The sequence below is a fragment of the Hyalella azteca genome, unplaced genomic scaffold, assembly GCF_000764305.2.
Source record: "Hyalella azteca isolate HAZT.00-mixed unplaced genomic scaffold, Hazt_2.0.2 contig3170, whole genome shotgun sequence".
NCBI lineage: Eukaryota > Metazoa > Arthropoda > Malacostraca > Amphipoda > Hyalellidae > Hyalella > Hyalella azteca.
In genome coordinates, this window is record NW_025933422.1 from 439,719 (window position 1) to 451,665 (window position 11,947).

The 11,947-nt window shown below is 37.7% G+C and overlaps 1 protein-coding gene across 1 annotated transcript; it reads right to left on the reverse strand.

Moving 5' to 3' along the window:
• Positions 1-2,416: 2,416 nt before the first annotated feature.
• Positions 2,417-9,423, reverse strand: LOC108683345 (prostaglandin reductase 1). The gene is made up of 9 exons (XM_018172652.2): positions 9,406-9,423; positions 7,016-7,237; positions 5,662-5,764; positions 5,169-5,348; positions 4,872-4,990; positions 4,518-4,669; positions 4,085-4,202; positions 3,330-3,448; positions 2,417-2,900 (listed from the first exon to the last, which is right to left on the reverse strand). Exons 2-9 carry the CDS (start codon positions 7,119-7,121, stop codon positions 2,790-2,792), a joined length of 1,008 nt encoding a protein of 335 aa, XP_018028141.1. The 5' UTR covers positions 7,122-7,237; positions 9,406-9,423; the 3' UTR covers positions 2,417-2,789.
• Between the last annotated feature and the right edge of the window lie 2,524 nt (positions 9,424-11,947).

Sequence of the window (11,947 nt, forward strand, 5' to 3'; positions counted from 1 at the left end):
GTCACTAATGTGCCGTGCGGCGTGCGCTATCTGATGTTTTAAAATTTTAAATAATTGACAAGTGTTGAACTCGAGGGACTTACAGCCTAAATTATTGGAGACTTTGACAAATTGACTTTGACCATAAAACATTTGAGCGGTAGGGTTTGCATTGATGAAGGCCGTTTGGCATTAATGGCATTGACAACACGGGTAATTAAAAAGTTCAATATAACTAGGTAGTTGGCTATCTTCCACGCGCCACACGGGATACCGCTATCACTTACTAGTAATCACTATAAGTATTGCACATGCACAGCCCGAGCCCCTCACAGGGGAAAAGAAACTAGGAGTATGAAGGACATATTCAAATAATTCGAGAGCAATAAACATGGTAATGTATGCATTGCGAAGGTAGTTTAATCATCACAACGCAGCAAAAAATGTCAAAAAACCAGCGTACATCTCAAGAAGAGTGCGCATCTGCCACCTTACTCTCATATACCCACACACTCAAGGTCAAGCGATGACTGTTGTGTAACTTGTGTTGTTTGGTCGGACCGGTGACCATGAAATCGCTATATACAGGCGTACATTGTTGTGCTGCCATCTGTGGCAAGAAGCTGAACCTAAAAGTGAGATTTTGTAGGAAAAACTGTTGTGAAACCATGGAAATTGACATATTCTATCGTCCTTACGTGTATTCTCAGATAGAAATAGAATTATTAATGTAGGGAGTTTAATGTGCAAACTGTATGAAAAATGGGAATTTTCTTTGTTGAAATTTAAATTCAGCTGAATAACACTTTATCTGCTTTGCTTGATTGATAATTGCGTTTTTTTTCAGAATCTGTCCGAATCACAGATGAGTTCAGATGTTTTATTTCCGAAATGAATATCCAACACAAAAAGTATGACGTATCGGACAAATTTACGGCCGGACACGCGGCCGGTCTCGAGGCCAATCTCCAAATTCAGTGATCAAGAAATATCTCCCAATCTAAAGAACGCAGTTCGATGAAACTTGGTACACGTATTCAACAGGACTTAACGGTGATATTCAGCTTGTGAAATTTTTTCCGTTTCACCTTCATTCGTGAATTATAGGCTACGGCAATTCGTGCCGAAATTTGCAGTGACCAAGAAATTTCTTTTAAACTACCGAACAGATTTGAACGAAACTTTGAATATACAAACCTAACCTCCCAACGGTGATGCTTAGCTCGAGACAAATTTTCGATTTTACTTTTGTTTTCGAGTTTTTTTTTTTTTCATTTCACCTTCATTCCTGAGTTCTAGAGCAATACGGGCCGAAATCCGCAGTGACCACGAAATTTATCCTAAACTATTTATTAAGGGATTTGGACGAAACTTTGAATATACAAACCTTACCTCCCAGCCGTGATGTTTAGCTTCTGACATTTTTTTTCATTTTGCGTTCGTTCGCGAGTTATACTGTACGTGCATACGGAGAAGCGACAGACATGTCTGAGGCCGATTTGAAATTTGAATTGACAAAGAGCCGTTTGGGAATGGCCGTAAAACTCGCAAACGATGAAAAAGTCGAAAAAATCGACATGAGCTAAACATTATCATTGGGAGGTTAGGTTTGCAAATTTAAAGTTTCGTTCAAATCTGTTCAGTAGTTTGGAAGAAATTTCTTGGTCACTGCAAATTTCGGCCAGAATTGTTCTATAACTCTCGAATGAAGGTGAAATAGAAAATTTTTTCACGAGCTAAACATCACCGTTAGGTCATAATGAATACGTGTACCAAGTCTCATCGAGCTGCGTTCATTAGTTGGGGAGATATTCATTGGTCATTGAATTTGGAGATTGGCTGTGAGACCGGCTGCGGGTCCGGCCGTAAATTTGTCCGAGGCATAAAAGTTTGCCCTAAAATTATCTAACACTATGGGGTTAACATTGCAACAGAGTAAGTTTTTCTCACATACTTAATTGTTTTTCCTGGGCAACTGGGCAATCTCTCTCACAGACATCTACCATTTCAACTCCGGCAGCGATTTCGTCATACCTTTTTTCAGACCATTCTTCAGACCGCGTAAGACATATTTCAGTAAAGGGAAAGCTATTGTTGCATGTACACGCAATGCAATTCAAGCGTAGTACAGTATTTTCAATCTTGTCCATGCCAGAATTAAAATCAAGCATCACTGACGAAACCAATTTCTGTTAGATTTTTTTTTTTCGAATTTCGAAATGTTGTTTCTAGCAGCGGAACCGTTATTTCGACCCAAGCTGGCACTGTAATCGTTTTCGACGGTGGGACTTGTCATTCAAAATTGTAAAAAAGTGCTAACGGATTCGTTAATTTATTCAGGAGGATTCATTCGTTGAAGAGAGAACAGACACAAACAAGTTTGCAATAAATTTTATTGAGGACGAAGTGAATGTCGTGCCATATCTGAATGTCGGGATACAAAAACTTAACAAAGGGACTTCTTAAGTTCTTATGGTTAGGAAATTACCTTATTCGAAATATTCTCGAAATCTTCCCATTGAGAGACACAGATAAATTAGCAATTCTCACTCGGACGGTTTAAAAAAAAATAACACAAGAATCTGCGGCAGATAAACGTTTCGACACGAATAAAATATCTCGAGTTAACAAAAACATCGAAATGTAGAATTTTTTAGAATTAGTATTTCATTCCAAAAATGACACATGTTTTTTAGATATTTCCTGATTTATTGTACTTCGAAAGCTTAATTTAGGTTAAGATGAAAAGGTATGAGTGTAAAAATTATCTTAAAAATAAAGATACCTGCTTTGCATGAGCTATAACGGCATTAGTATTTAACTACCGCTTTGCCTAAATTTTCCCCTTGGAAGAGTCCAATGAAAGTCTTCGGCATGTTTTCGAATCCATTTGAGACGGATTCTTCATACTTGATTTTGCCCTGAAGAATTAAAAATATTTAATTAGAATAAAAATATCGCAATAAAGTATGCATGGATCCTTATCAATCATTGAGTTAGAAAATTCATTGTTATCAAAATTTTGACAAGCAAAGGATGGCAGAGATGAATGACTCATGGAATTTAAATTTGCGTCAATAATGATAATGAGAAGTTAAAATCACTAAATAAGTTTACAAGGTTGCGAGAGTCATCGAAAATAAGCTCTAAATGATATTTGATGGCATTGAGGCTGCAAAAAAATTTTTAAACGTTTCCAAAAAATTGAACACAAGCTGCTAGGAGGTTTGAAAAATTAAATTAAATAATTTTTGTACGTTAAGTGTTTTACGCAAATGAAAGGCTTTGAAGACGAACACAAATTACAAAAGAATTAACCAGCCAAACAATTCGACCGTATTTAGACTAACTTCCTTGATCCACTGAGCGATCTGGTTGATGCCTTCCATCCAACGAGATGACCAGCGGTACACCATGAAGCCTTCTATCCTGATCTGCTTCGAGATGATGATACCGCTCGGGAAGGGGCCTGAAATTTTCAGAGCAATACTAATTGTTGACTAATTTTTAAGTCCTGCAATAATTAATAAAGTCGGGAAGGGGTCTGAAATGTTTAGAGCAATCGTAATTGACTAATGTTCAAGCCATCAAACTATTCATAAAATCGGGAAGGGGACTGGAAAGTTTAGAGTGATAGTAGTTACTAAACTTAAAATAAAAGTCCTGTAGCAGCTTAGAAACTGGTTTTCGACAAAAAGTAAAATAAAACGTTTGTGGCTCCATGATCAAACTTTTATGTACTACATAACAGTGAATGTGGTATTCCATCGCAGTTTACCTAAAATTTCAGTCCTAATTTCAACAATAAGCTAAACAACCTTCAGATTATCTTCAGATACACGTGTTCAGATCAATAAATGCATTATACAAAAAAAAATTATTTGTGTGGTATTAGGAACAAGGCAGCGAATTATTGAATTGCAATTTCTTTTACAGAATGTTCTGGTAATTGTAAATGATATTTTATGAGATGATTTTTCGGTTGAATGAATGAGAAGTTTTTACCAGAATTTTCTCCTGAGATAATTTTACTAGAATTTTTACCAGAGAAAATTATCGGCCGAAAATTTTAAAATTTTCGGCTGAATGAATGAGGAAACTTTACCAGAGGACTTGGAGCCGAGGCTCGGCAGTTGGTTGTAGGTGGAGATAGCGCCACATACCGACACTCGTGCGAACTCCGCCAGGTGTGGCATCACAGACTCGGTAAAGTCGCCTCCTACCTGTTGCAAGATACAATAATGAATTGTCATTACTTGGTCAGTCGATGTTTAAGTTCTCATCCTCGAAACATACTACAATTTATTACAAATTTGTTAAACCACCACAGCCAGATTGTTAAGAGCTTAACATTTACGTAGCATCCAGATGACAATGTATATCGTACATTTCTCGCTTATGTACATAATGTATATCACATATAATGTATATCACACATAATGTATATCATACGTTTACTAATCCAGATGACAATGGATATTGTGTATTTCTCGCTTTTAACATAATGTATATCATACGTTTACTTATCACACGCTTACGTTATCGAAGTAGCAGTCAACGCCATTGGGAGCAACTTTGGTCAAAACTTGGCTGACGTCGTCAGTCTTGTAGTTGAATACGTGCTCGATGCCCAGCGACTTGACGTAGTCTACCTTGGCGGGGGACCCAGCGAATGCTATCACTCGGCAGCCTGCACAAGGTCTTATATTTTAACACGGATGTTTCCAGATAGAATGAACCTTAATTTCTGCAATGCACAAAGAAATACCTCCGATTCATTGGACGAACGACTTAAATTTTATATATATTATATCTTCAGCTCCTTTAAATGACCCTATTTATTCCTATGAATTCAGTGGTTATCCACCCTATCCACCCCTACTTATTCGCACCTTTAATCTTAGCGATCTGGCAGACGGCGCTACCGACGGCCCCTGCAGCAGCGTTCACCACCACCGTCTCCCCCGCCTTGGGGCTGCACAGCTCCAGGAAGCCAAAGTATGCCGTATTTCTGATTGAAATTTAAATTTAAAATAACGTACAGGTAGCCAAAGAACGTTGAATTAAAATAACAAAATCAAATGTACACCTTAAGATCATCAAGGATTGGGATCGCGGCATCAAAAGAAAAATGTCAGCTCGAGTCACCGATGTTCTTCGTTCAAAAGAGAAGTAAAAATAATTCTCACCCAGGCATCCCTAAGATTCCCAAAGCAGCAGAGCGACGTATGCCTCCTAAATCCGAGAGTTTGGTAAACTGGAAAGGATCCTTCATGCCCTCCGCGGTGATCTTGGAATGGCTCCTCCAGCCGGGATAGGACACCACGTAGGTGCCTACGGGACAGTCTGGGTTCTTGCTCTCGATAACTCTGGGGAATGTGACAGGGAGATTACAAATATTGTTCCAAGTTAAAAGCGATTAAAAAGGAACGCTCTGTGGATCATTGCACATACATTTCTGCAAATTAGAAATGTTATGGTACACATTATTAGCGGATAGAATTTTTTTACGGAGAAAGCTCTTGATTTTAGCATGGTACTACCGTCATTAAAAAAGGAAATAAAATAAATTTGTCAATCTAAATGCTACGTATTTAATTCTTGAGTACGTATTTCAAAAACAAAGTAGCGTTCTTATTATTTATTATTATTTATTTATCAATAAATTCAATTTTGACTGACTTGGCGACCTGACTGCCGTAGACGGTATCGCCAGGCTTGCCTCTAGCGATCCTGTAGCGCATGTATGGGTCTACGCTCAGCCACTCAGCCTCGATGATCACTTCTGTTGACACGAAATATTGAGTAAGTTTTATCGTAACGCAGGTTGAAAAATAATTTGATTTTTTATCCATGTCTGAACTAGCCGAACCCTTAGTGAAAGACACTGAAAAACTAATTGCGTTGCTGTGGGTCATTGTGCAATGTACGAACATCACTCCAATTTAAATTTATTTATACATATAGACTGAAAGATGGACCTTGAATAGGATTATTCAGAAAAAAATAATAATTTTATTCTAAATAGTGCAGTAATCAGTTTGAATACTAAATTGATCAATAATTAGTCGCAGGAATAAAAAATGTTACGGAGTAATAAAATGCTTAGATATTTCCCGAGCATATCCATTCAGGATTTTTTTCAACGTTTCATGTTTGAGCTTTGATAATATAATTGATTCAATCAACCTGAGCAAATTACGCCGTACAAAATTAATACTGTAGATTTAACGAAAAGAAGTGAAATTTACAATAAAGTTGTAACAAAAGAGAGAAGCAAACCTCCATTTAAAATAAGTAAAGTTTCAAACAATTTAAGTGAAGAACCACTCACTAGTTTCACGCCAAGCGTATCGAATGTGTTTATCAGAGGACGATAACGACGATCGTGATAAGGAAAGTTAGGTTGATGAGGACGATTTGGTTAATAAAGTGCAACAGGTAAGCAGGAACCATGCCAGAGAATGACGGGCCTAGAATTGATAAAAAGCTAACGCTTTTCATGATAGCGAAAACTCCCCTCAGCGACAGGGGCTGTATGACATCCTGACTAAACAGTGAAGGTATAAAAAGAGAGAACAATTCCTTAATGATATTCGTTAGTTATTATTTTCTGAGAACTACATATATAAGGTACTGTTCTTTATCAAGCTAACTTAAGTCCTCATATGCCATGAAGGACGAAATCATACGTCACTCCCTAACTTAAGAATTTATCAAGTTGTTCATAAATTCTAATGTAATAAATATCGCAAGTCACTGTTTAATGATTTACTATTTTCAATGGAAACGAATATTCATCCAGTCGTCATTTTTTTCAGGTGCAGCTTAATTCAATGGCAAGGATGTGTTACTGATTCGCAAGTTGAATATTCACTTGCTTTCATTATGAGATTCTATTCTTGATGGTATTTGATGCATAATCTCTCGCTGTTTTGATATAAACACAAGTCAATTCATTTAATGGTATAGTTCGTATCCGTGCATAAGTCAAATTCTCGTTTGTAATTAATTTTATACTATAATTACGACTCACCGCCGTCCTGACACGGTGGCACAGTCTCAGTAATGCACTCGAAGTCGCTCTCCTTTGGCACTCCCTGACTCACGGTCTTGATGCGCCACACCTTCGCCTGCACCATCTTTGATTTTATTCTTTAAAGTTGCTTATGAACAGAAAACTGGAAAAACTTTGAATGTATTTTTAAAGTAACTACGAAAAAAACTCATTCACTTTGATTGTATCTTTAAAATTACCCTTGAAAGAAACAGATGAATCATAAGGATGTTACATTGTGCTGAATTAGCTGCGAATCAAATGATGAGAACAATTTAGATCTTTAGGGATACATGCCTAACAGATTCGATTACTAATAGATGAAGTGATGAGGTTGGCTTTATTGTCTATGACTATTTTGTGTCGTAGACGAGTGGTGTGATGTGTTATGTAATGCGCCTTGAAGTAGAATTGCATCTTGATAACATACGATTTGAACAACATGGACGGCTCAGTCATCAAAATTTAAGCGTGCAAGTCCAGTTATTATTCCAATAATGAAATCTGGCAATGATACGTTAACCAGTAATGAATATTCAAAAAAGATTGAAATGTCCTATAGATAGTGATTTCTAATACGCGGTGAGAACCACTGACAAATTCCATCATTACTTCAGAGGATATGGAGACATGAGTGAGAGTTTACATACAATAAGGTCGAGGCCATGTCAATCACGCATGAGGTTTGCCCGCTACCAACTGACCGGATGGTGATCGACGACTCCGGAAACGCTTGACCGTTTAAAAGAAACCTATTGGCATGGTGACCCATTAAGAGACGTGACAGTCAATCTCGAGAAACCCCTTCAGTGCCCTAAATCAAGTCTCACGAGCAACGCTTAATGCTTCACGATGACATCATGATACATATTTTTCTTTGATATTAACTCTTAAATAATAGCGGAGAAAAACATAACTAAGTTTTTCTATTTATTCTGAACATTTGCATCAATGACTTTGTGGAGATCATCTTCAAAATATTCTCTGCAAAATTTGAATTTGTTGCAGTTTTCCTAACCACAGAGATGCATGAACACGAACTATACGGTCTAATTTCTGTTAGATTAGATCTAGTTTTCTTCAAATGGAGCAATGCAGTAAAAACGGTCAGCCGGTTTCAGTAATAATTGTCCTTATGTACGACATATGACTCGGTACAAGACTCATGCTGCAGTGGACATGTTGGGGAGCGGTCTGCCGTACACTGCACGAGGCTGGCTGCAGTGGACATGTTGGGGAGAAGTCTGCCTTACACTGCACGAGGCTGGCTGCAGTGGACATGTTGGGGAGAGGTCTGCCTTACACTGCACGAGGCTGGCTGCAGTGGACATGTTGGGGAGAGGTCTGCCTTACACTGCACGAGGCTGGCTGCAGTGGACATGTTTCTTCTTCCTTCAAAGTTAATATTAGAGTTCACTTATACATAGAGGCACCAGCGAGGACAAATATATGTGCTTATGTAAGAGTCACAAAAATAAAATTATTATTGGGCCAGATCAGTGGTCCCAAACTGTGGGAAGCGTTACCCTGCTGACACGCGGGGACCTGACAGGGGGTATAAAGTGAACATTCTGCGGTCATTAGCGATTTCTAGTTACCGCTTTCTTTTGCACTAAAATGTTTTATTCATAATTCAAGGTAAGCATGCAACGATTTACTACTGGTGTCACACACCGCAGTTAAATCCGTACCTACAGTACACCTACTTAATACTCTAATTTCTAGATTATTATGTTTGATATAATGCAAAAAATATTCCATATTCTTCATATTGCACAATGGTACCATTGTGCAATTATATTTTACAATGGTACATTGTGAAATTATTTGTATTATATTGCTCCAACATAATATTGCACAATGGTACCCGGTGAAATGCGGTGACTGTACAGGATCGCTCAAGTGAAGTTCGATCACAAAAAAAAAAAAAATCGTAACCACTGGGCGTATCTCAGTAACCTGTGGCATCTTGCAGCGAATGCTAACAATGCGCAATACCGCCCTTCTGATCCATTAAATCATTATTAATTAAATTTTCATCCTAAGACAATATCAGAAAAAAGGCAGTCTACGTCGATACGATGACAAGGATACGTCGATGATAACAAGGAGCGAACTACAACTCGAGAGATGATGGAACAACTCGGGTCCCGGACCTCGCCATACTCAGACACAAAATTATAATTAGATGCTTACTATCATCGTTAATTTCATTTATAGCAAAAAAACGTAAAATTTTGTTTAGTTTCCCCTCCGCCGGATGAGGTTCGAATTTCCACAGTATTCATTTGCAATTATTCTACAACTCGAATTGAGTTTGTCTGCGTCAACGAAAAGAAATCAAAATCTTGATTAATCACGACGCTTACCGTGCCGCGCACTGCCACTCTACTCGCTACCTAGCGCCAGACTGAGAGACCAAAACCGACCATACAAGCGTTGAAGCCTATACTGTTTATGTGATAGGTATTCTAGCCGCACACGTAGCACGTCAACACGTCATTCCGTCTGCACAGCGACGTAGCCAGGCTAAACTGTGCCTTTAATTACTTCTAAGTGCGTGCAGGCTAAATGCTTGGCGTGCACTCCCACATGTTCCTAGAAAATATTGACAAATTGTCTATACTCTACATCTTAATGGTAGAAAGCATTTGAGCCCCTCCTCAAAAATAGGGTATTTGGCATACGATATCCTCATACTGAACGATATATAGGAAATATAATACCGGGAAACAAGTTCAGGAGCTATCTTGCAATTTTCTACGAAAATTTCGATGCTTACGTGCAGTTCTTTGAAGCATTTAATACAACTCCCAAGCAGGTGCCGTCCCCTTTCCCCTTACATTTTATTCTTTATTCACGCAGGAGCGTACAAAAAAAATTCATAACAAGAAAATAGCAAAAATTTGGAGAAAAAAATACAAAATGCTTCTATGTGAATGCCCATATAAGCTAAAAAGCTTCACAGGCGACATTAGCGGTATTACAATCGAAGAACAATAACATATAATGACGATGATGTTTATGTCGCAGCGAATTCAGGATTCTTTGTGACGAATTTTGTTATCGAATGTAATTACTGAAATATATGCCTACATCAAAATGATTGGAAAGATTTTATTTTTCGTCACCTGTAAGGTTTTTTCAATGAATAACTTTCAGCAATGTGGTATGGATGCAATGTATACTATTTTGTACTCGCAAGGTATAGCTGGTCGCTAAAGGGCTAAGGCGGAACGAAGAGGTTGCAATTTTTAAAGTGTCCACTCGGTGTACGTAGAGATATCTGTATATTTAGCTTAGTTTTGTGTGATATCGTCATGGAGGCGGTACTACTGTGATCAAATGGAGGATTACTACTGTGGTCAAATTTGGCATTGTGTGTTGTTAAAAGAAAAGATTGGAAGGCCCCAGAAGTACCCGGCGTTCGGAAGCGTACATGACGCCTCACGCACAAACAACATGACGTTGGGCCGTTTAAGTGTCAATTTAGTTTCCATGTTTGATTGCCCGCCTGATGAGGATTGATCGAGGATCAACGCTTTATAATGTGCTTTATAAGCTCCAATAACATAATAATGCCAAAAACATCTCCGTATCTGTGAGTGAGACTGAGTACCGTTAGTTCCCTAAGGATGACACTCAGATAAATGTGCATGTCATCGTGACAGGGAAATGTGCGGACTATTCGACTGCGCCAACTTTTCAGTCAACTGACCTTGAGATGATGGACTTATCGAGTCTTCTGATAAACTGCGAATGAAAAATACAAAAGGTTAAGGTGACCTTATTATGAAGACAATTTAGAGCAGTCAATCACAAGAAACAAAGAAATAAGTGAGACTTATTTAATGAGGTTAAAAGAGCTAAAGAAGCAAAGACGACATGTGCATTTGATTTACCGAAACCAAAAGTGTGCTAAACACATATTGCATTGAATTGAAACTCTCTGATACCTTCCTCGCCCTATCTTAATTGTTATCATACCAAACTCGAAAGCACACTTGAGCGATATCTCGAGAAGATAATGCACGGAGATATCTCTAGAAGATAAATAGTTTGTCTAGACATAGTCCTCAACCTTTTTCGTGTCAGCTTCACCTTGGATACTAGATTTTTTAACGTCCCCTGATATAAAATTAGTTCATGAATTAATTAGCGCAGACAATGTTCATAGTGGAACGTAGTGGTAAGCAAATATCTGACACATGCACATAGTATTCCTATAGAAAAACCTTTCTTCTTACACAAATTACCTACCTTCAGTAAAATGCCCCAACTCGGTTTCACCTCTGTTGGTTTCATTTAATGATTTCGGAATTACACATTTTTAACGGAAACCTACGCGGCCAGTTCTTTTCCTCATGAAATTGTAAATCGTTGGATTTTCAAATTCCGTTGTCGTTTCCTCGTTACTTAGGTTTTTATATCTTTTTTTTAAATTTTAATTCTATAATTAAATTTAATGTTGTTTGTAATTGTATTCTATATAATTTTTTGAATCGATGATGGAATGTCAACAAAATGTTTTCAATGAAGATATTGTGCTCCTCTACTTAATACTTAAATTGGCGCACATGCGATTGAGGTATACTACTGATATGAGTACTGAGGTATCCTACTTGAGTAGTAGTAGTAGTTGAGGTATACTACTGATATGAGTGGAAATAATATAACTTTCAGCTCAGTTTTTTTTTAAATAATAGCAATTTTGTTTACTTCTCTTCATTTCCTTGTTAAACATATATACCGTCAACTGTACCAGCGTTTATACACTCATTAGACCACTGACAAGTAAGATGGCGCGTACGAACGACGGCTGAAAAAATTTGCACATATAAATTAAATTCTAATAGAAGCGAATATTTTTTTCACCACTTTCTTAGTAGTTAATTTCCAATCCAAATCGCT